Genomic DNA, 26,580 nt, shown 5'->3' with positions numbered 1-26,580 from the left:
ACAAAGATTTCATAAGGTTGGCATCAGTTACCTTGAATGCGTGTAAATGCTCCAATAATCTTTATTCATAGGCATCCCAATCCTGTAAAGCCTCATCAAAGGAGGAAAAGCTGGCACTTGCTGAGTTGCTTGAGTCTGCAGTAAGCATTGAAGAAGTGGTTGGAGGGTACCAACTTCTGGTTCCCATCCTGCTAATGAATAAGTTGCAAGAGTAGAGCTTCAAATGTAGAGGGTTGCTGGCTCATTGCCATTTTTATTGTTTTATAACCAGGGATAACACAATAAATATATCACTGTTCTACGGTTTATTGACACAACACTAATAGAAAATAATTCTGTTACAAAGTGCCAAGTTGTAGATAAACACTTTATGGGAATTATATAAATTGATGGTGGTTATACCATTGCCCAGGAAATACAAGTGAAATGCAGAATTCTGCAGGAAATCAGAAGTCCATTGTCATGCTAAGCCTAGTAAATGTTGGAGTCTAAGTTGCAGCATAGCATTCTGATTATATTGTGGATGGGAGGGAGCACAGCCAAATTAACGTTGATCAGCAGGTCTACCACAGCACAGCACGCCCTAGTTGTAGAGTAGAACATAGCATGATGAAAACCGGCTTGTAGACATCAGTAGCAGCATTAAATAGGCTCCATAGTTAATAGAGCCAGTAGCTGGGTCACTGTGTATTCTGGGCAGCCAATCACTGAGTGTTATGAGTGGCCAAACGTTATGGTTTCAAGCACATGCACACAAAGGCAGCCTGCAATGCTAGCAGTGGGCCATGCATGGAAAAGTGGGGCCAATGATGCATCTCTCAGCTGCACGTAATAATGAACCACTGCTCAGTGCGGAGATTTAATGGTAGTGGATACCACAATACCAATAGTCAGTGAGGCTTTAACTGCCTTGTTATCACTGACTTCATGCTTGTGTTAATTAACTAAATAAAAAAGTTGGGCTTATTTACAGCTAGGAAAAGTAAGATGTCACCAACACAAATCAGCTGTCTGACTAGCAGTTCAAGGTAGTTTTTAGATGAGGCATTTAGAACAATAGCACACAGATCATTGACCCTACCAACTACACTAATCATTCAAGTTTCCTGGTCAATAGCTAGTATGTTGAAATCTCCGTTATAATATAACATGCTCAGGAAATTTATATGCACTTTCTCGAAGTCTTTTTCAGAAATGTTGCACCGCCATTGCCCTGAGGCAGCTTGAATTGCAATTCCATTTTTAAGCAAATAAAAACAGGTTTGTCAATCTGGATTTTATCAAACTTACCAAATATTGCATACAGAAAGCTAGCTCTCCATTATCTGGGTTAGTGTGGACCCAAGAGAGCACAGATAACAGAAATAATGGACAATACAAAACACAAATCATTACCAGAAGCTGATATTTACAGCTTTTCTTTGAAAAAAATGTACCTATCACACTGAATGTCTACTGTGTTACTTATACATTACTTGCTGGAAACTGACTACTTAGTTACAAAATTACAGTACTGTATTTTGCTTTTAGTTCACTTTTTGTAAAAATTGTCCACCATTTTGTTTCTATTTTTCATTCAATTTTATCCTATTGTCCAGGGAGGCAAAATATGATTTTAGTCAAAAAAGTTTTGTCCTGTCTACTCTAATAAAAGATCAACACTTTCATTATGTATCAACACGGAGCAAGATTACTGATGGGAATCATGCCAGAAGAAAACCTAAATCATTTTTTGTTTACTGTTGGCTTTAAGTGAGTTGGAAATTAAAAACATTTAGCTTCTAGGGAAAGGGCTAGGCAAAGATGCAGATAAGAAACTGACTGTGGGTCTGTTACAAAGGTAGAGTTCCCACATTCACCTGAAAATTAAATGGGAAACAATGAAAAAGTATTTCAGGGCAGTTTGGTCATGGGATTGGGGCTTTGCATCATCCTCCAATGGTAAAACATGAGTCACATGAATAACAGTGTATTCTAAATAAAAATATTCTTATAATAACATTTCATGCTTAATTTTTTAGTTTTTCAAAAAATTTCTGACTGTACTTAGATAATCCCAATCCCAATAATCCTCACATTGAAAATCAGGAGCTTGCTGTACTTTGACTCTCCATTTCCCCTCATTCAGAATCAGATTAACTTGTCGTAAAATAATGTGAAAATACTGCACTATTATGAAACACACTTTCTTCAACTTTTGCAAACACAAGCATATCTTAATTTTACATTGACAGTTATAATCCAGTGGAACAGCATGAGATTACATTACCATAAAAATCAGTGTTACCTTTTTTTAAAGACGTGAATGTTGCAGACTGTATTAAGTATTACAGCAATAAACATAAATGAAGTAATGAAATATGGTAACACAATATTTAAAACTGAATTTGTAAGGAATTTATAAAACTAAGAATAATTATAAAAATGTTTAAATGAAATACAATGAATAAAATAATTCAGTTTCTAAAGAAACACATGACAGAAGCACAACATAAAACTAAAAATGTCATAATTTTAAATGTTGAATGATAAACTTTACTATATTCATGTCATAAATCACTATCTTGTCCAGTACACATCAAAAGCTTCTTACTTTCATTTGAGAAAAGTATTACTGCTGAACAATTAATATCAGTTCACCAGTTGTACTTCATAATTACATAATAATAATAATAATAATAATAATAATAATAATAATGGTCGTATGGTGCAATGACCATGTGCAAATCTTTCAATTGGGCCCCACTTCAGCAACTTGTGTGTCCCATGTATGGTTACTTATTTTATTAAGTTGATTTGCAACATAAAAGTCACTATTATTCTTACAAACATGTAAGGTACACATGCTGTGCTGTGGGGCTATCTGCACAGTTGTAAATGAAGAGCATACTTCATTTGTCACAGTCACAGTGCAGACACTTTTATTGTTCCAAAATGATCAGTTGCAACAGTCTTATGCTTCCATCATCTGATATTATGGAACCTGTCATAAAATTGCAGTGTTACATTACAAGAAGTAAAAGTATAAAAGGCACTCCACATATATACATATCTTGATAGAAACACAGGTAGTAAAATGCGCACAGTTGATAAATATAGGAACTTTAGCATCAGAATTTTGAAAAGAAAGTTACCAAAAATTTTATATAGACCTTAATATATGAAACAGGGGTGCATACCAAGTATAATGCTGGGTGTCAACCAGTTTGTCACAACTTCAAACCCAAATGGTCAGAATTGGGCAGTACTGGGAGTCACCACTGTCAATTCTTTATGTGTGTGAAAAATACTAAGTTGCTCCTTTGTTTTATTTATTTATTTTAATTTGCTCCAGTAACTCATTTTAGTACAGTGTTTGTACATATGATATAAGGCAACTCAGGGGTAACATAATTTATAATTAAAATAGTTATTAAGTAAGAGTACATAATCAACACAGTCAGTGTGCATAATAATATAATTAACACTGTTTGATAAATTACTTTATTAGGATTTTCTGGAAATTCAGAGACAGAGTAGAAGCAATAGTCAAGGAGGAACTGTTTCAACTTGACTTTGAATGTATTTAATGTTGGCAAGCATTTTAGTAAGAAGGAATATGGTTATATAACACAACTCCACATAAGTTTATACCTACTGTTCTTACATGTATGATAAGCTGCAGCCTAGTTTCATATGACTGTAAATCATAGTTATGTTTGAAGATTTAAAAATAAATAAAAATGCTGCCTTTCGTGAAGACCATTATTTCATATAAATATATAATAGAGGGAAACATTCCATGTGGGAAAAATATATATAAAAAACAAAGATGCTTTAACTTACCAAATGAGAAACTGCTGGTATGTTGATAGACACAATAAAATAAAAAACACTCAAACACACACACAAATATTCAAGCTTTCCCAACCCATGGTTGCTTCATCAGGAAAGAGGGAAGGAGAGGGAAAGATGAAAGGATGTGGGTTTTAAGGGAGAGGGTAAGGAGTCATTCCAATCCCGGGAGCGGAAAGACTTACCTCAGGGGGAAAAAGGACAGGTATACACTCGCGCGCGCGCGCGCGCGCACACACACACACACACACACACACACACACACACACACACACACACACACACACACACACACACACCCATCCGTACATATACAGACACAGGCAGGCATGTGTAAATGTAAAGAGGTTGGGCAGAGATGTCAGTCAAGGTGGAAGTACCGAGGCAAAAATGTTGTTGAATGACAGATGAGGTACGAGGGGTGGCAACTTGAAATTAGCTTTGGTTGAGGCCTGGTGGGTAATGGGAAGAGAGAATATATTGAAGGGCAAGTTCCCATCTCCGGAGTTCTGATAGGTTGGTGTCAGTGGGAAGTATCCAGATAACCCAGACGGTGTAACACTGTGCCAAGATGTGCTGGCCGTACACCAAGGCATGTTTAGCCACAGGGTGATCCTCATTACCAACAAACACTGTCTGCCTGTGTCTGTTAATGTGAATGGACAGTTTGTTGCTGATCATTCCCACATAGAAGGCTTCACAGTGTAGGCATGTCAGTTGGTAAATCACGTGGGTGCTTTCACACATGGCTCTGCCTTTGATCGTGCACACCTTCCAGGTTACAGGACTGGAGTAGGTGGTGATGGGAGGGTGCATGGGACAGGTTTTACACCAGGGGCAGTTACAAGGGTAGGAGCCAGAGGGTAGGGAAGGTGGTTTGGGGATTTCATAGGGATGAACCAAGAAGTTACGAAGGTTGGATGGACGGCGGAAAGACACTCTTGGAGGAGCGGGGAGGATTTCATGAAGGATGGATCTCATTTCAGGGCAGGATTTGAGAAAGTCGTATCCCTGCTGGAGAGCCACATTCAGAGTCTGATCCAGTCCCGGAAAGTATCCTGTCACAAGTGGAGCACTTTTGGGGTTCTTCTGTGAGGGGTTCTGGGTTTGAGGGGATGAGGAAGTGGCTCTAGCTATTTGCTTCTGTACCAGGTTGGGAGGGTAGTTGCGGGATGCGAAAGCTGTTTTCAGGTTATTGATGTAATGGTTCAGGGATTCAGGACTGGAGCAGATTCATTTGCCATGAAGACCTAAGCTGTAGGGAAGGGACCGTTTGATATGGAATGGGTGGCAGCTGTCATAATGGAGGTACTGTTGCTTGTTAGTGGGTTTGACGTGGACGGATGTGTGAAGCTGGCCATTGGACAGATGGAGGTCAACGTCAAGGAAAGTGGCATGGGATTTGGAGTAGGACCAGATGAATCTGATGGAACCAAAGGAGTTGAGGTTGGAGAGAAAATTCTGGAGTTCTTCTTCACTGTGAGTCCAGATCATGAAGACGTCATCAGTAAATATGTACCAAACTTTGGGTTGGCAGGCTTGGGTAACCAAGAAGGCTTCCTCTAAGCAACCCATAAATAGGTCATCCTAACCCACAACTTCTTCACTTTTGAAGGCCAGACATACGAACAATTAAAGAGAACAGCCATGGGTACCAGAATGGCCCCCTCGTATGCCTGGTGTGTGTGTGTGTGTGTGTGTGTGTGTGTGTGTGTGTGTGTGTGTGCGTTTCGGCTTATGGGCACTCAACATCGAGGTCATCAGCGCCCTGACACACATTAAAAGGAACGAATGTGGACAGACCTAATAAAACTGAAAAACACACTCAAAGAAAGCAGGAAAAGAAGGAAAAGACTACATAAGAAAGTAAAACCGAAGGAAAGGGAAAACTTAGCAACAAGAATGCCACAGGAAATTGTCATTGGCTGGCCACTTACATAAAATATGGGCGAGCTTGTCACACAGTAAACAAGTTAAAATCCTCTCCCTAAAATCTTTGTAAAAACATGTGACATGGCACAGAACTTTAAAACTTTAACCACATTGGTCCGAGTGTTGCCTAAAAGAGATGGCAGGTCCGCCGGCAAGTCAGCCGCAGCCCACTGGTCAGAAAATAAAACGCAATCCAATAAAAAGTGGCGCACAGTGACCTGGACACTGCAAGCACCACACATTGGAGGGTCCTCTCGCCGGAGCAGGAAGCCATGCGTCATAGGGCTGTGGCCTATTCGAAGCCGCGTGAGGAGAACCTCGTCCCGTCGATGGGGCTGAAAGGAAGTACACCACACACGCGTTGTGGGCTTGACTATACAGAGCTTATTGTCAGTCACTTCCAGCCACTCATCCTCCCACCGATGCATGACTCGTGAGCTCAACAGCGAGGTGATAGCACACTGAGATACTTGTAGTTCGAGACACGCCTTCTTGGCTGCGAGATCCGCCCTTTCATTCCCAGCAATGCCGACATGCCCCGGAACCCAGCAGAAAGCTACAACCTTCCCCAGTCGCTGTAGTCGGAGGAGGGCATCCTGGATGGTCTGGACTATTTTGTCTGCCGGATACAAACGTTGCAATGAGTGAAGGGCACTGAGTGAATCGGAACAGACAAGAAATTTAGGAGAGGGAGAAAGTCTCATCTGCTCCAGTGCCCGCAATATCGCAGACAATTCTGCATCAAAGACAGTAAAAGTCTGAGGCAGTCGGACCTTGAGGACATAATCCAGAGAAACAACTGAGCAACCCACGGAATCCCCTTGTTTCGACCCATCCGTAAAAACAGCTACATAGTCGTGATGCTCAGATAAAATGGCAGAAAATGCTGCATTAAAAACACTGGCAGGAGTGCAATCTCTCTTGTACTGCAATAAATCTAAAATCACACGGGGCCTCTTCAGTAACCAGGGTGGCAGGCGGTGAAAACCCAGGATTTGGGGTTGTACAGACTCCACACCGAGGGACTCAAGCACACGTTGCACTCGGATCCCAAACGCCAACATAGCCCAGGGGCGGCGGGAAAAAGGCGGTCCGGAGGTGGATGGGCAACAAGATGGTGAGCAGGCAAGCTGGGAGCTGCAAGAAACTTACAAGCTTGGCGCACCAGCAGGAGCTGCCGCCGGATGGTAAGTGGCGGTTCGCCAGCCTCAGCACAGAGGCTGGGTACGGGACTGGTCCGATAAGCACCGGTGGCCAGTCGAATCCCAGCATGGTGAACAGCGTCAAGGATCCTCAAATAAGACGGCCTCGCTGACCCATATACTGTGCACCCATAGTCCAGCCGTGAGCGCACAAAAGCTCGATAAAACTGAAGGAGACGCGCCCTGTCCGCTCCCCAAGACCTGTGGCTGAGGCACTTGAGGATGTTCAGTGCCTTCAGCGTTCTGGCTTTCAAGTCACGTAGGTGTGGCAACCATGACAACCTGGAGTCAAAAATTAGGCCCAGAAACCGCACTGTGTCTCTAAAATGTAGGACAGTATCCCCCATATGCAAGGCAGGCAACGTAGAAAGACGACGAGAATGATTAAAATGAACACAAACACACTTATCGGCAGAAAACCGAAAACCCGTCTTTGCAGCCCACTCCTCTAACCACCACACTGTTAGCTGCAACTGATGGCTCACGGTTGCAACACTGGAGGAGGAACAGAAAACAGCAAAGTCGTCCACAAATAAGGAGCACTGTACTGGACTCCTCACTGTAGACGTTATACTGTTGATGGCTATGGCAAAGAGGGTAACGCTTAAAACACTGCCCTGGGGGACACCGTTCTCTTGCTCAAAGCGATCAGATAGTGTGTACCAACGCGGGTCCGAAAAAACCGCTGAGACAGGAAAGACCGAATGAAAATGGGGAGCCGGCCACGAAAGCCCCATTGATGCAGTTGTGCAAGAATACAGTGTCTCCAAGTAGTATCATATGCCTTACTGATATCAAAGAAGATACCAATACAGTGATGCTGACGGAGGAAAGCCTGCTGAATAGCCGCCTCGAGGAGGGTCAGGTTGTCGACTGTAGACCGAAATTTTCGGAATCCACACTGAAAGCGGCTAAGGAGCTGTCTGGTCTCTAGCAGCCAGACCAGACGACGGTTAACCATCCATTCCAGGGTCTTTCCGACACAGCTTGTCAAGGTGATACTACGATAACTACTGGGACATGTGCGCTCCTTTCCTGGTTTGAGGAGAGGGATGAGGATTGCCTCCCTCCACGAGGTGGGGAACACTCCTGTCTGCCATATGAGATCAAAACATTCGAGGAGGATTTCCTTTGACGCCGCTGGCAGATGTCGAAGCATGGAGTACTGGATGCGGTCGTAACCTGGTGCAGTGTCAGAAGTCTCAGTAAGAGCCGAGTCAAGTTCCCACATGGAGAAAGGGGAGTTGTAGGCCTCAGAACTGTTCGACCAAAAGTCCAAGTTTGCTCTTTCGACAGTCGCACGGTAGCGACGAAACGCTGGATTCTGGGTTACAGTGGCAGTACTTTGTGCAAAATGCTCTGTCAGCGACAGCTATGGCTCTGGGTGTCATTTGGAGGCATCACGGGTTCAGGACTGCAGCTATTGGTAAACGGCTGCATTTACCGGAAATCCTCCAGATGGCTTCCCATACCTTTGTGGAACAAGTGGAACGGGTGATGGAGTCCAGAAACTCCTTCCATGACCTTTTCTTGCGCTCTTTAATGACACGGCATGCACTGGCTCTCGCGATATGAAAGGCGGTAAGATTGACCGCTGTTGGGCGGCATTTAAATCGGCGAAGAGCCACACGCCTGTCCCAGATGGCTGAACGGCACTCTTCTGTCCACCAAGGCACAAGGCGCCGCTTAAAAGTGCCAGAAGACTGTGGTATGGACAGGTCAGCAGCATGGTGGATCACAAGCGTGATGTGATCCACCCATTCCTGTACACTATGGTGTCGATCAAAGACAGCCAACCGAGTGAACAGTGGCCAGTTAGCCCTGCCAATCATCCACAATGGTGGCCGCTGCTCCAGCAATACACCATCCAGGAGATGAATGCGGATAGGGAAGTGATCGCTGGAATGTAGGTCGTCAATGACCTCCCAGTGAATGGAGTCAGTGAGGGTTGGAGAGCAGAAAGATAGGTCAATGGCTGAGAATGACCCTGTAGCACTAGAGAAATGAGTCGGAGTACCTGTGTTGAGGATGCACAACACTTGAGATGTTAGGAGGCTCTCCAAAATTCGACCTCAAGCGCAAAGAGAAGTGGAGCCCCACAGGACATGATGGGCATTGAAGTCTTCCAGGAGGAGAAACGGGCGGGGGAGTTGGTCGATAAGGTCTGTGAGAGCTTCTAAGTTCACTGCATCCAGAGGGGGTAAATAAAGGGAGCAAACGGTAAGCCTCTGACAGGAATAAATTTCAACTGCAACTGCTTGCAGGTCAGTATCCAGGGGGAGAGCAGAGGAGTGGTGGTCATTATCGACAAACACAGCGACTCCGCCTTTGGCCCTTTCTCCAGTCAGGTCATCTCGGCGATATAACATATAGCCCCTTAGTACAGGAGCATCAGATGGTTTGAAATGTGTTTCCTGTAAACACAAGCACAGGGGGCGTTGCCGTGCTAGGAGGTTCAGTTCCTCCACATGTGCCCGGAATCCATTCATGTTCCACTGTATAATGGGAGCCATCTATCAGGGTGGAAGTACCTTCATTCTCACTTTCTGTCGGGAAGGGGAGCCCACAACAGGTGGAGGCTCAGTGTTGGGGCGAGATGATTGCCCCAGTCTGACATCAACCTCCATCGCCTCAGAAGAGGAGTCGAGAGAGACGTCAGAGAGAATGACATCCACATCAGCAGACTGTAGAACTTCAGTCTCCTTTAGTGGGCGAGTCTTCACCTTTGTCTTTGGCTTCGATTTTCTGGCCTGAGGTGGCATTGGAGCCAAAACCTCAGAAGCAGTAGGGGGTGTAGCAGCGCTGGGCAGTGCACAAGACTGGACCCCGGAAGGGGCAGGAAGTTCCATGATGTCAGCTACCACAGCCTGGTCAGAAGGCCAGGGGGGAGCAGCAGGCTTCACAGGAATGGCAGCAGCACACGTACATTGACAAACGCAGGTGCTAGTGCTGACAGTAGCAACCTCCGTTTGTGTAGCGGCATCGGTTTTCAAGAGTGGCTGTTTGAGAACGGAAGAAAAGGAAGTAGCGAACCTGGGCGGCTGCAGGGACTTGTAAATTTTCTTCGCCTCACCATACGGGATGCGTTTTGTAGTCTTAAGTTCCTGGATCTTCCGTTCCTCAAGGAAAACTCTGCATTCCCCCTCCACACAGGGTGATCCCCAGAGCAGTTGATACACTTGGGAGGAGAGGAGCAACCAACTCCCTCATGGGCGGCTTTACCACAATTCCCGCAAGTGGCTTCCCCTCTACAGCCGAGAGTAGTGTGTCCAAAGTGTTGGCATTTAAAACACCGCATTGGGTTGGGGTAATAAGGCCATACACTGAGACGTAGGAAACCTGCCTTCACATGCTCTGGCAATTTGGTGCTGTTAAATGTAAGGATAAATGAGTCAGTCTTTATGAGAGTACCATCCACCCATTTCATAATGTGTTGCACGTCGACAATTCCTTCCCGGGACCATTCAGCCTTCAGTTCGTCTTGGGGAATGTCAACGAGATCTCTGCAAGTCACAACACCCTTGCTGTAGTTCAAGGTGTTGTGAAATTCAGTCTCTATTGCAAACTCCCCAAGAAATTGTGCCTTCTGAAGGTTCTGGACCTGCTGGAAGCTAGATGTTTCAACCAACAAGGTGCCATTTCGCAAGCACTTTACAGATTTTAATGTGCCAGCAATACCTTCTAAGCCTTTCTGGATATAAAATGGTGAAACTTTTTCGAAACTCCCATCTTTTCTTTTAATTATAAGAAACACATTCTGCGAAGCAGCATGCGTTCTGTTACTACTACCTGAATCAGGAGGACTGGCTACACGAGCCCTCTTGTGAGATTGGGTGTTAGAACCTACCAGCAGCCCACCCTTTCCGCTGGGAGGAGAAGAAGAAAAGTTCGAGGGTTCCATCTCAGTCCCACGAGCAGCTAGGGAACTAGGAGTCCACCTAGTCAGAGCCCCGAATGCCTAGGTAAGCCTTATACAACTGAGGTGCGGCAGGTTCCCCAGAGGTTGCCCGCTAACGACTGTTCCTCCTCAACAGCCATGCATCTCATCAGCGCGCAGCACACCTTGAGATTGAGGGGTTTTTTATAGAGGTTTATTCCATCCTCACAATCCAGGCGGTCAAGCCAAGATCCCCATTCCCTGAGACACACAACGTTCCACCGCCGTGCCGCACGGTGGTTGCTGAAGTATGCTCAGAGCTTACGGTGACAGGGGACTGGCGGCGCTTACCAGTCCCCAGCTCAAGAACCCCGGGGTCGCCAAGCCCGTACCCAGCAAATGAATGCTGAGCCCCTTGGGGCGTATGCCTGGTAGGCCCTACCAGTGAGTCAGCATCTTTTATATGTGGTCAGTTTTTTATTTAGATTGTTAAGGTGTATCTTACATTTTGAATCCTCCTGAACATATATGACTAAAAATTTTCTGTTTTCAGGATGGTGGTTTTGTGTGGTGTGAAAGTTAACTGCCACAGTTTTTTTCAGAATTTATGAGCCTGTTAGCCCGGAACCACTGTGTTAAACTTTCGACAACTGATATTGTAGTTTCCTGCAGATTTTCCTTGCTGGGTTTTAATCAATATGCTAATGTCAACTGCAAAGGGTGCTGTTCCATCATTTACTTTATCAGCCAAGTCATTTACATAAAGCAGAAATAAGACAGGTCCCAGAACTGACCATTGTGGAATTCCATACTTGAGTGTTTTGTTGTTCCTTTCTGTAACCTGTTCATGATTGTTGAGTTATGATTGGATCCACATTTTAGACTGACCTCTAATTCCATAATTATTTGACTAATGCAAGAGACTGTTATGATCGATAACACAATGGCTTTACAAAGATCACGAAATATTTCACATTCATATTGCTTATCATTTGCTGTTTTTAGTAGTTCATTTAAAAAGGCAAAAATTGCTGAATTGGTTGACTTTCCAGCTGTAAACCAATGTGAGTCATTTATCACAATTAGTTTATTTAAGAAGGTTGTTAATCTTCCAAGGAACATTTTCCCAAAATTTTGCTGAAGTCTGACAAAACTGAAACTGGCCTATAATTAACAGCTTCACATTTGGCAGACTATTTTTATTTATTTATTTAGCATCCAGTAGATCACACATGTGATATAGGCACTTTTGCAGACTTTAGCCACTCTCAAATGATTAATTTACTACGTCTGTTAGCAGTTCTACAGTAAATGTTGCATTAGCTTTGATCATAGTATCTGGTATCTCTTCAGCATCCTTTGAATATTTATTAGGTAATCTCTTTATAATTGTAGATAGTTCCCCAGATTTGTAGGATACATGAATAACATATTTGCAACAACTCCTTGATCTGACTGTATTCTCTTATTGTCTGGTATTTTGTCATAATGTGTGTTTATCAACTGCTGTGCTATATTTGAAATATAATGGTTGGAAGCACTAGCAACTTGTCTGGGGTCAGTTAGTGTACTGTTTTTCTTATTCAGTACTGTTATTATCTTACCTTGCACCAATTTCTCTTTTTATAATTAGCCATGTTGCTTTAATTTTATTCCTGGAATCACACATCAGTTAGTCACTTCCTGGTTTTCTTGCCTTTGAAATAACTTGTTTCTATCTTTTGAAATATGTAATAAAACCATGGTTACTATTTTTAGTACATTCTCCTTTTATTCTGACATGCCATCTTTAGCCCTTTTGGGCTCCACTTGTTTGTTTATTTGGTCAGAGTTAAATCTAATTGTTTTTTTGGGAATAGCTATTTCCAAAGTATACTTAAGTGTGCCCATAAACTTATCATATTTGTCGTTGGTATCATTACAGTTGTATGTATCATCCAAATTTTCTCCCTTCAGGAGGAAACAAAAGTATTCCACATTTTCTGTATTGAAATTCCTTACAGTGCATCTTATTCCATGGAATTTCGAGTCTCCTGCAAAATTCTTTATAAGAATTTGAACATATTAATCCCTAAAATATGTGTATCACTTGTGTGTTATGGCATATTTGCATGTATTTATCAAAAATATTGTTTCAGTTACATTGGGGCTTATATTGAATAATTCTTGGGCCTCTAATTGTCAGGTTTATTAGCAGCCTTCCTCTTGAGAGTGGTATAAGTGGTGCAGGTGGTGTCCTCCATGATCTGGTTGATGTATTCTAGTCTTTATCTGCTTCTTGTGTTCTTCCCTTCTAATGACCCTCCAATGATATTTTTAATGGTATCATCTTGTCTCAACAGATGGCGAACCCGTGTATCCCTTCTGTATTGGAGCTTGTCTTCCTGCTCTCTGTAATTTGATATCTTGTCTACATCTTGAAAGCTATTATTTGGGGTTTTCATCCTTCTTGTGAGTGTTCATATTTCACTTCCATACATCAGAACAGTTGAATGAATATAGTAAACTTATAATATCATCTGTGAATTTATTGGATTTTGAGAAATCATTATTGAAGTCACCAAATATTTATATTTTTCTTGGGAGAGTTAATTTCTTCTGAAAGATTCTCCATGTGGTTATAAAACACTTTTTTGCCTCCATGTAATGACCTGCACATTCAAATAATAATTGGAATTTGGCTTGGTAATTCAATTATAGAGAGTTCTATTCAGGGTGATTTTTACACTGTGTACAAATTCTACAGATTGATTGATGAGAGGATACAGAACGTAAAAGGTCTAAGGAACTTATGTCCAGAAATGCATGGTTTCCACATTAGAGACCATTTATTCAGTCATATATTGTTAGAGAGACTGCAGTCTAATACACACTGCACCATGCAGCCACAGTTACAGTATGTATGGTTTCCTCCTAGACAGTGGTACTGTTCCTCATATGTCATACCCAAGCGCCCTCTCCTGCCATAGTAATGGGTAATGTTGTGTCCAATTCACTTCTCTTTCTGAGTCACCCTGTAGTGGATGTGATACAGTGTTACACAAAATGTTTCTGTATTCAAGTCACGAGCTTGTCGACATAGTTTTTATTTACAGAAAGGCAAATGTCAATGTGTGGCAGGCAGCAATGTTTGCAACAGTGTTTTGCTGTTTGTCTGAGACAGTTGGCCCACCAGTACAGGATAAGCCAGATGACCACCTGACCATGGCTCTTGTTACTAGTCATCACTTACAGTGCGTGCAGGCCTACTAGCAACAGACTTTCCACATTGGGAGCAGTTTTGCACTGATTTCTTCACCAGGCAACCATGATTCCTGGATTTGTGTCATCCATCCTATTCACAAATGAAGCCACCTTCACCTTTCATAACAATTGTCTGTGGGATAGTATTCAGAATCCTCATGGTATGGTGACATCACATGATCAGCATCAGTGCAGCTGGAATGTGTGGGCCTGGATAACTGATGACTGTATTTTGGGACTAGTCTTCTTTCTGCATTACCTAACAGGCAAGAACTATCAGTGTTTCTTGGGTGACTTTGCCTGCCCTGCTGGAAGAAGTGCCATTGATGATTTGAAGGGTTACGTGGCTGCTACATGATGGTACTCCAGCCCACTTTGCCACTAACGTCTGAACACATCTCGATAGTGGCTTGCCTGGTCAGTGGATCGGAAGAGGGGGTCCAGATGCATGGCCTGCTAGTTCACTGGGTCTCAACCCGTGCAATTTCTGGTTATGGGGCCATCTTAAAATTATTATGTATGCAGAGCCCATTCCAGATGTGGATACCAAGGAGCACTGTATTCTTGCTGCTTTTGACTATTCAGATGCGGCCTGGCTGATATGAAAGTGCGAGACAGAACATGCTACGGCATGTACATGCATGCAATGAGGTACATACTGTAACTGTGGTTGCATGTTACAGTGCATACTAGACCCCAGACTCTGTAACAATTTATGATTATATAAATGGTCTCTAGCATGGAAACCATGAATTTTTTGGTTCTGTATGCCCTTGTCGATCAGTCCCTACAGTTTGTATATGATGGCAAAAATCACCCTGTATATTCTTCACTAGACAAATTATTATATTTAGTTACAATTGTTGGATTCCATATTTTCTCTAAGAAAAAGGATCAAGATCATTTAACATTGATTTTGTTTGGTTAAGTTTATTGGACAGTGATTGAATATTCTCATGGAGCAATTAAAGTTGAGTACGCGGATTATATTATTTTTTGCTTGACCACTTAACTCACTTTTTGTACTAGTGTCTTTAGTAGAAAAAATATCCTGATTAGTCTTGTTGTTTGGCTTTTGCCTTGTTTGTACACTGGTTGCAGGACTCTGTAGTTCCTCTGTCAAGCTGTTTCCAATTCCCAGTGTATTACAGTTCTTTTTTCACCTATCTATCCATTAATGACTGCACTGTTGCTGTATGTATTGGTTTGAAATTCAGCTCAGTAGGTGTGCTGTTGTTTCTTCCCTTTTGCTTGTTTGTGCTCACATACTGATGCATAATTATGAACTAGCAGCAAGCTGCAGATGAAAAATAGGTCTGAATTTTGTCTTAATATTGAAGTAAATGGTTGTAGCTCTGCCATATGTTGCATTGAGAAGTATCCATTTTTTGTTTCTTGATGGTGGCTAGTTTCGGATACCTGTGACCATCTTCAAACCATCCGTGCTGTAAGTATGAAAAATACAGGCAATAGCCCATGTACAGAATCTGCCTCTGCAGTAATCAAAGTAGTATGTGGCCAACTTAACAGCAGCTAAGTATACCACATAAGATGGACATTAGAGAACACTGTATTTGGGTTTTCTATTTTTGCCATATACATGAAAGAGGCATGCCTATTGCAAATGTGAATCTGTTTACATGGAGACAATGAGCTGTGTATTTTTCTTTCCAGCCATTCAGTGTTGAAATTTGGAGTGTTTCTTTGTACACACATTTATAGCAGTATTGATTTTTCTATCATGAAGTGATTCAGAACTTAATTTTTACATTCAGGCCTTGGGCATCTGATGTAAAAGGTGCTGGATGAATTATTCCATTGATTTTGTGGGCTAGTTCCAGTATGCATTCCAGAGAATCTGTTATGTTCCTATGCAATTCTTCCAGAGGTTTTGCTTTGGCATTTGAGCCATCAATTTCCTGAAAGGTTCTCAGTTGATTTGTCTATGTTTGTAGTAACTTTCTTGATGGGTGCACCAGGTTTTATAATACTTTGCAGAGTGAAGTGGCTAGCTAATTTGTCCTGTAGCAATTTCCCACAGTTCCTTCATTGACTATCAGTTATGATAAGCATTTTTGTCTCTTTGATTATTTGTTATCAATGCACTACACTTTTGTTTTTCAAAGTCAACAAATGAATCAGTTCAAGATCACCACACATATTATGCAGCACTTCAAACCAGTTGTGTGTTGCACCTTGCTGGCCAATGTCTTTAATAGAAGTTATTTTAGGACTAACCACTCATGTGTTTTCACTTGTATCATAACTCAGATTTTTCACTAAAGCTTGTTCATAATGGCTTTGGGTTACATAATAAGTGCAAGTCTCCTTATAACTTTTGGGTAAGTCAGTTCACAGGCTGGAGGAAGGCAGTACCTCCAGCAGCACCAAGTCTAGTAAACCACTGTTGTGTTCAAACGACTTTCGTGTTGAGGACAGCTCTGCAGAAACAGAGATGAGCAATCCTAAATTCAGAGCTCCATGTCCCTGAAAGATGCTCATGCTTCACTGTCAGTTATTAGCTGTGCACAGATTTTTAAGGGGGGATGTTGATGAAAACCACACACTACTTCAAAAATGCACCAAATACACAGTTTTGGAGATATGGCAATGAAATTTTGTACCATGCTTTACATGAAAGTAACACATTTACATATAAAATCCTTTGATTATATATATTCAACTTTTTTAAATGAAATTTGAAGTTTTATTTTCAAAAACTAATGTATATGTTCCTTTTTCTCAGAAAGTATTCAAGAGATTTCTACAAAAATTTCTCTGTTTCCTCTCTTTATATGTTGTAAGCTTCTCTCGTGATGTTTCTGGAACAGGTCAAATAGGAGAATTTTCATAATTTTTTAAATTCTAATTCCACAAGTACAATTTTAAATTCATGCAAAATTCCAAGTTCTTTGTCCCATATCTCAGCTTGCAATCAGAATTTCAAAATTTGCTCTTGAGACAATGTTTATTAGGTTTACAGAAATATGTGTACTAAATTTCATAATTCTAGCATTCATATAATCTGAGGAAAAGGTAAATAAACTTTAAAAAACAAACTTTTCAGGAAACACAATTTAAAGTTCAACCTAACTTTTTTCCTTATGTCACTTCTTCAGAAGGCACCACATGTGTACTCTGGGTTGTCTTTCCCTTCAAGGCTTCTCTTCTGGTATCTTGTTGTCTGTCTTCTTTCCTTTACCAGGTCTTCAACTGACATTTCAGCTGCAGAGACACACTGTAAATCTATTTTTCTTAGGATGTCTTGAGTAAAATTTCCTATCTTGAAGCTCATTCTTTCTAATACCTTCATCCTCCCAACATTCCCATCATTAAATGCAATAACTGCATCATAAGTTGCAATTCTGACAACTGTAGCTGATGCAAATGTGTTTTTAGGGCATCGTTTCCATATGAGTGAATTTAGAGACTCATTTGGATTTTGGGTTTTGCCATGAACACACTTTTTGAGAAGTACAGAATTGGCCAGAAACCTGTAAGTGGGCTTGACAAGATCCCAGATACAATTTGGAAGCCTCTCCTTGTGAATATAGGGGTTGTTATCCCTCTGAGCTTGTACATATTTGTACCAGCTAATGTGGCACGGATTATGAATAGGGCGTTCATCTGTTGACAACATGTGGGAATATGTAGCCCATACAGCACTTTTCATGTCATTTACACTGGATAGGTTCTGTCTGATAGCCTTGCCATAATACACTTGAAGAGAGTCTATCATCTTCTTTGTGAGTCTGGTGTGTCCACCAATTTCCTTTCCATCTTCCAACTTTTTGCCCTTCATGTCACTGACAAGTTTCCTCAATCTTGAGCCCATTCTCTTCTGGATGTGACCTATGCATTCAAGTTTCTCAGTTGAAAGTTCTCCATAAGGTTTGCTCTCATTCACAGACTTGAATGCTCTTGAGTCACCATCCCCAAGATATTTCACATATCTGACACAACGTTCCTTGACAGATCTCTTAAAAATAATTTGCATACCAGCCCCTTCCATTCCACCACTAGAACCAGAAAATGTTTTGCTGCAGTTATGTCCTTTTACATCTTCTTCACATTCTCCACTAAGTGCACAGTTATGGCAGAATTTGCTCATAACTTGAACATCTAGTACATCCCCTGTGTCAATACTTACGACACTTGACACACCATATAAAGACGTATGCCCTCTTTTCATGAATGTACCATCACATGACACAACAAGATCTGTCCTAATACGACCAGAATCGTTCTCATCTAATGGGTCAATGTTTGCAATAGCTTCTACTGTAGCTGCTATCATACTGTCCTCACACACGTCAGAAATTATGTTTGCCAGTACACAGTTTATTTGTGTAAATTTCAGGCATGGTGCTGGCATATTCATTATTCTGCACAATAAATTTACCCCTTCTCTCCCAACTCCAATGCACCTCAATCCATAGGTAAACCTCATTTTAGCTTCATAGTACCAGTTTTTACATTTAGAAGTTTTGAATTAGCTATCATCATCACATTTTTTGCACACAATATGCAGATTGGCTGCCCTTACGATCATCTATAATCTGAATGTTATCACTACCACACGTCTTATAAACATAAGAAAATTTCACTGCTGCAGTCAATAATTCAAGGTCAATTAACCTAAATACAGTGTACCGAGATTCATCAGTGTAGTATGCACCATTCACCTCACCAATTTTTCGCTTGGAGCTGCTAGGAGACAAGTTCACATTTTCAGCAGATGTTCTTACTTTGGACATAGCCTCATTGCTGGTTTCTCATTGTTTCTCGCATCTTCCATTCACTAACTTATTCAAATGCAGTTTATCCAGTTTTTTGTTCACTGAGCCGGTATTGAAGTGCTGCTTCAAAACATGGGTGTGGCAGGGAGGCTGTGTCATACTTTTAATTAATTTTCAGGCACTTCGGATGTGATTTCAACATTGAAACTTTGGGAACTTATTGTCCATGAGTTGTACTAACAAATAAAAAATAAATCGAAAATTGACATTTTTGGTCAATTTCATCAACGTCCCTCCTTAATATCCTCCTTGGCAAAATAAACATGCTAACTTTGTTTACTATATTGCCCACAAGGATTTACCTAACAAAATAGGAAGATAAACATATGCAAAATATATAAGCAGTTTTTCTCACAGACATGAAAATATTGTTTTTTGAGATAATGGGGAATATTGTAACAGAGCTTAATGAGTTTTACCAGGAACATTAAATATCTATGCAATACTATGTCTTAACTATAATTCATGTTCTGGAATAAATGTATGTGCACAAAATAATCAAAGATAGTGTTCATAAATAGCATATCTTAACAAACACTGCAAATGTTCCATTTATGGATATCAATGAATTCTTGTGCTTTAAGATGTTATGACTTATTAACTTCACAATTAATTTTATATTTCAGGTTGTTATTGAAAATTCGCATATCAAAGATATTCGACTACATGCATTTAATGTTGAAGCTGAAACATTCATAATGGTAAATAATTCAGGATTCAGATCAGTAATGCCTGGAGGATTCATCATTTCTGCACATCACATTGAAATAAGAAGAAATAGATTTGGTTATTTAATGACTAGGTCATTAGAAAACATAAGATCAAATTTATTGTCGCATTCTACCAACCCCATCTACATTTTTAAGCAGAATTACATTGAATCTGCAGATGTAGGATCTCTTCACTGTAATGTTTCTTCCTATACTGAACATAATGGTATAATATACATATCAGATAATAAATTTGTCTGTTCATGTATTCATTTAAGTTGGATCACACAGATTGCAGATTCAGAACCAGAACTTGCTCAGTTTTACAAAACACTATTGGAAAATGATAAAAATAATACTTGCTCTATAGGTCTGTGCAGTTTCCCCCTCAGTTCATTGCGGAAAATGATAAACACAGAATATCAGTGTGTTGCAAACATTACTTATGATGAAATATGTAATCTTTATGCCATTTTTTCTATTTCTAGAAGCTCTTCCCAACAGGCCAACTTTCTTGCTGTTTTACTATTGGTTATAGCAGAAATAATAGTCACATCACAATAAACTTGTATGCATTATTCTGACTGTTCTTGTTGTAAATTTTAAAAGTGGAAAAGAAAAGTAGCATATAATTTCTCGGTCAGAATATACTTGATATATAAATGAAGAATGTACACAATGCTTTCCGTGTCAATCAAACGTAAAACTATCCAGAAGCTAAAAGGTAACCAAGAGACAGTCCATAAATTTGACAAAAAGATGTAACTGCAACAAAAGTAAAACATATTAATGAGTACTGGCACTGCAGGATGTAAATGCCTGAATTTCAATGTCCTGCTGCTGATGTACTTGGAAAAGTTAGTTTTAGTTTGATAGGAAAATTGTGACTTTCAGGGCTGTGAATGTATTAAACTGAAGTTCACAAGGAAAGTTTGTTGACCAGACTGAAAATCAAACTTGTGAAGTAGAGGACATGAGTTTAGCTATTCAACCACATCTTGATTCACTGACTTTCGGACATCATATAATCTACAAAAAGATCTGCTCTCTCTCTCTCTCTCTCTCTCTCTCTCTCTCTCTCTGTGCAAGATATTTTGTGTTTTTTTGTTAGAATGACATATTGTTATCAGTTTTCAAGAAAGCCCTTGAAGATTTTGTTGTAACTATCATAGACAGATTTTTATTCAACACAAGAATATGAATAGAGAAGTACACATTTGGAACTCAAAGCTGCAAAGTTACAATACTGAGAATTGTGTGACATTGCATGACTTGAGGAAACTCCAGAGAGACAGCAGAATCCACTGACAGCACACATAGGATCTTATATAACACAGTCTACAACAAATGCCCAATTACAGTCAAGGTCACAATGGATGGATTCTGCTGGTGGTGCAGTAATACTAATGTAAGGCAGTACCACAGATGGAATAAAGTTGAATGACTGTGCTGCAGCCTTTATGCAATGGGGACATGGCCCATACAAGTTAGCATGAACTAATAAACTGGCAGTTCCGATATGTATTCTGTGGTGGTACCTTAGGCAGTGTGCTTCTTTGAGCAACCCAAGTGTGCTACTGAGACAGATATCCATAGATGAAATAGCTACATATGGTTGAAAGTGCCAGTCCTCTGAAGCAGTGAAGGAAGGATGACTGGAGCTCATATACCATCTTCAGGGTCCACCGTGAAGTCTTGTGACGGTGCTCACTGCAGAAGATATGTCTCATTGTCTGGCAGCACCATCCAACCTGTTCGGCTAGGGTTGGAACTGAGGGCATTCGAGTCAATGCTGGCCGGCCATGGTATATCATTGGTACCCAGCAGCATATTCATTTTTGCAAAAATTCTCTACAGTCACAGCCAAGTCATAAACAGTGGCAGAGGGGTGATCCGAAGGTCATGATTTAATGACCCCACTGTTATGAAGTTCTGAGTTGCCCATGTGCATAATGACTTTACCCAAGAGGCACTGTGTACCACCAGAAGTGAAACAGTTGCTGCAGATGTACTTGCTGGACATGACAGCAGTGATGGTGGAAGTGGCTACACAGATGTAGCTGGTTGATTTGAAGTCAAAAAGTACCATGATTGGTTGCTATTGTTTACAAGGATGTGAGGTCACCATACACACATTCACTATGCTGTCAATTATACTAGGCACTTACCAAAACAACCACATCCAAATAAGAGCACCTTTATGGAAATGAGGGGATCATTTTGAACACCTATGGGAAGCAGGCAGCTGAAGAAGTGAGAATAGTTCAGCATTATCTAGTGTGGAATAATTCTACAGGGATTTTGCCATTCATACGTGAAGGCTCATATAAAAGCATTATGTTCCTGAATGTATGTGTAGTTTTGCGTGGTAAAAAATCAGTAGTCGACATTAAGTAATAATCTGCTTTTATCAAATGTGTCAGTATATCAGTTTGTTTCCAAAGAGAGATAATTTGTTCAGGTATAAATTCAAAAGATCTTTAAAAGAATAGTGGGTGGGGGCGTGGGGGGTGGCAGCACAGCTTCCGTCTCTTTTCAACAGTATGTTCCTTCAAAAATTGCATAACATTTTACAGTGCTGTTTAGTGCATTACCACGAAAACCAGAAATGTTAAACAGCTGCATTACAGCAACCTGGATTAATGTCAGAGTTTTAAATTGTTTACTCGAATAAACTGAAATTAGTTTTTTAACTTTTAAATATTTCTGATCACTCATCATTTTTCAGGTAATTTAATGTAATTCTTTTCACTGGTATATAATTTATATCAACTTTCTTTTCAGTAATAATCAAAATATTCAGCCTTAAATCTCCATTCATCATATATAGTCTGAAATTAATATATTGTCTAAATTGCTATCATATTTAGACTTCAATTTTGATGTGGTTTATCAGTGATTTATGAATTCTGTTTCAAATATACAAGGTTAAATAATTTCAGGTAAATGTCACAAATAAAAATTCATCAAACAACTCCTTATTGGTTTTCAAAACTTCCATTATAAAAATATGTTACATTTATTAACAAGCATGCGAAAGCAAATGAGACTGAAAATGAACCAATACAAGATTACTTTAACACTGATATCTTCTTGTCTTTTCTTTTTTTCCAATTACAATAATCATCAGCAGTATTCCTAACACAACAGAACACATCTTCTGTGAGGAGTGGCTGTTGGGTAAGAAATAACTCAGTTCAGCATCTCTAAATCTGCAGACCACACTAGACGATCCATCAGCTTTTACCATGGTACCACATTGAACACATAACAAATAAAGAACACAAACATCCTGTAGTATTTAGACAATGACACTTATTAATCTAACAAAATTAATTGCCATGCATTGAAATAAGTAGCATGACGCACTTAACCATGTACAGTGATGGCAGTGTGCTCTGTAGTGGTACAGCTCCAAATGTTGAAACACGACACACATACTCGTAAAGTCCAGTTAATGCCTGTCTTATAATTTCACTAGCTACATTTGTCATGTGACATTCAAATATGCATGTTAGATTTTCCACTTTCCCCTTACTCTAGGAGTAGATTAATTATGGATGATATTATCGGTGGTAAAAAATTGAAAATTATTGCTAGATAAACTGTGGGCCATTATCAGAGATGACAGTTTGTGGAAACATATTTCCAAAGAATTTGGTAAGTGCCTTCAATATCTCCTGTTATGTTTGTGCATCTATAAATGATGCTCAGACAATTAGAAAGAGCAGGGACTTTAATCAACTGCATCAACTTTAAGAATGGATTCAAAAAATTATACGAATTGGCTGCCACAGATGCATGGGATTGGCCATAATGCGAAAGAGGCAATCAATGATATATCACTTTTGCTATGTTCTGTGACAGTCAGTATCTTACTGTTATCAGTGTCATAGTTTGCCTCTGAGTTTCAGTTGTGTACTACTGTTTTCATAGCCATTGTGCTCAATAAACATCTGCCTACTTCAGATAGAACAATCTTTTCATGTCATGTCTTGTCACATTCTACATTTCATTAACAAGTATGTGAATGTGTCTAATTCCTGTTATATTTTTTGTATCTACACTGCTATCATGTTAATAAGAAAGAATGACACTCTCCTATATTGTGTCATTTTCCTTCCCTTTTTTCATTCTGTCTGTTTTTTTCCCCCCTTCAGTCAGCACCTCACCGGTGATAATTCTTTGATCAAAGATGTTGTTTCAAGCACTTATAATAACTGTCTCTGACTACTTTACATAACTGGTACTTTTGGGGATGTGTTAAATTCATTGTATTTCAGACTTCCTGTGTACCTCTTAGAGAGTAGTCACAGACTACATAGACTTAATAAGAACTTTAAGAAACACCTTCCTTCTCTCTCGCGCATTTTAACATTATGTAAAGTGATGGATGATGATCCACCATTTTGAAATTTTACTATGTTTTCACGTATCTTACTGTTATATTTTATAATATACAGTTACATTTGTATTAAGTGCTTCAAATAAAGGAGCAGGTCATTATGTTAGTTTGTCGCATTGAACATTCACTGTGTTTTTAACAATGTAGTCATTGGTTTAGTCTTTGTGGCCAATGGTAACCTTATAACCCTTATGATTTTAATAGTCATGGGCAGAATTATTGACTATTTTCAAAGACTACATACACTATTATATACTTTGCCTCGGTTAATAATTCATTGTGAGATTATTTCACCATTTTACAATAAAACAATTGCTACTGCAGTCTCAGGAATGGAAGTGAACTGTGCCCAGGAAAATGTACCAGTTAACCAGATTCAGATTTTTCACAGTTTCCGTGAACTGTTTAAGGCAAAGCATGATCAATTTCTTTCCCCCTTTTTTTATGATCCAAGCTTGTGCTTTGTCTTAATGACGTCACTGTTAAACCTCAATCTTCCTTTTCTATCATTATCTAAAAAAAGTATTGTTTTCTTCAGTGTGTTCTGCTAAGTTATTCTTTCCGTTTTATGCACACCATTAATCAATCAAGCGAAAAAGCCTGAAAAATCATATTAAAGTTATACCAAAGTCATTAAAGTTAGTTTTCATGCCTGCTATTGTCTTTGGTGGTATTACTTGTGCGACGATAGTCTTAGAAGAATATTCATGTTTTGTCTCTTGCTATTTTTAACATTACCATTCTCAAACACTGTCCAATTTGATATCCTAGTCCATAGCACAAATACGGTAACATTTTCTTCAAAAGATCTCATTACTTAATTTTCCTGTTATGCTTTTGTTCCTTGCATACATAAGAATGATGATGTGCAGCCAAACTTGGGAATAATTCCATGAGAAACCAAGTATTTCACTTATATTTTCAGCAGAAACAAACAGCATTTATAGGTTGGAAAGTGTGTCATGCACCAGGCACACAAGGATGTCAATTGCACATGTAGTTAATTTGATATTGTAAAAAATTAAAATTTATGGAAGCCAGTTTCTCAACTTGGGTACTCTCTATCAGATATTTTCTGTTTTGCTCATGTAGCAAGGAAATGTTGATCCTAATATTAACACTAAAAACATTTTTTACTGCATGTAATTTCTAATGTGTTTCACAGTTCCTCAGATGAAATGTCAGATACAGTCATCAGACTTTTTCATCAAAAACAGTTTTTAGAACCAATGAACTGATTTCAATACTAATTTAATCTTTGTTGTTAAATGATTTCTACTTAATGTAATATTTAAGAATTAAAACTTGAACTGGAAATTGTGTTATATTTTTCTGTGTGTTCAGAATAAAGAAATCTGAACTGCAGATATGATGGCAGCTATTAAGATAACTTGTGCAAAGACCAAAAGACCTGTAATCTAATTCAGCCAGTTTTTGGTTTTATATTTCATTGTATTGGTGCATGATAACAGTATAAAATTCTTATGAATGTAACAGATGAAATAAAGATGTGCAAAATATGAAAATGAAGGACTTTCTTTGCAAATCGTAATCTTGAAATTCCTACAAAGTTAAACTCTCGCTGCAAACACAGTACTAGCTCTGGTATTGTCATGATGAATTTCCTCCCTGATGGTAAGTTTTAGAATATCACTTTTAATACAGATTGATGAAACAAAGGTGCATGAATTCACAATCACCAGTACAGAGAACCAGGCCTAATGAATCAGACAATTTTTTGTGTTGCTGAAATGTAATTGATGTGAGAATAATGTCAACATAAAAGCAAACCCTGTAAAATATGTAATTAGAAGAATTCAAAATGTAGTTCTTCAAGCTGTCCTGATGGTCCGCTGGATATAAGTGCCATCAACACACAGTGTTTCAACAACTTGACTCATGGTCTACATCATGTGGTACCTATGACTGTTAGTCAAGTGGACTGGGTCCAGTGTTTGTACCTGCTGCCTCCCCTCTTCATAGTCAGCCCTCAGTGCTCTGTCTGCAATTCATTCCCCATGTCTATATTCTCAGCACTTCTTTTTGTTGAGTTCTGCTGCTGCAACCATTTCACTTTTAGCAACTTCAGTGCAGGATCCCAAATATTGCTGAGCTAGTACCCAGTGACATCATTCATGAGGTTTTCCACCAACTTTACTGTTAACACTGTCCCAGTATCTGGCGTCTGTGCCAGAAGCCTCTTTTTATTATTGATCAAGGTCCACAGTCCTAGTTGTCTGGCCAATGTAAGACTTTGATGTTATGCTTCTTGAGAATTCTGTTGGTCTTGGCAGAAATACTATTTACATCTGAATCCAAGACAAGGATTTTACCAAAATTTTTTGCCCAGAAGTGGGCAGTCATCTTACATTCACAGCATATGATGCAGAGTTTTCCTTTTCCTTATCAAACAGAACCTCAAGCTTCCATTATGCTGTCCCTCTACTTTCTGCCGCACCTGCCACGTTAACCTTGAACATACTTATGTGCTTGGAGCGTTGTTATATAACAGCAGGAAGTGTATCTCTCAGCAATTTTTTAATTAGATGTTGTTTGACATTGGAGACTCCACTTCTAA

General features: G+C 39.8%; 1 protein-coding gene across 1 annotated transcript in view; it reads left to right on the top strand.

The window, feature by feature from the left end:
- LOC126262193 (uncharacterized) overlaps window positions 1-25,528 on the top strand; it is a 66,563-nt gene extending 41,035 nt beyond the window's left edge. Inside the window, exon 3 of the mRNA XM_049958609.1 lies at window positions 19,514-25,528. Coding sequence (XP_049814566.1) covers window positions 19,514-20,161 — 648 coding nt within the window. The 3' untranslated portion in view covers window positions 20,162-25,528. The remainder of the gene's footprint in view (window positions 1-19,513) is intronic.
- Window positions 25,529-26,580: the final 1,052 nt, after the last annotated feature.

This window comes from Schistocerca nitens, chromosome 6, assembly GCF_023898315.1.
Source record: "Schistocerca nitens isolate TAMUIC-IGC-003100 chromosome 6, iqSchNite1.1, whole genome shotgun sequence".
NCBI classification, from domain to species: Eukaryota; Metazoa; Arthropoda; class Insecta; order Orthoptera; family Acrididae; genus Schistocerca; species Schistocerca nitens.
The sequence above is the reverse complement of the archived record's forward strand: the minus strand, read 5'-3'. Positions and strand labels throughout refer to the sequence as shown.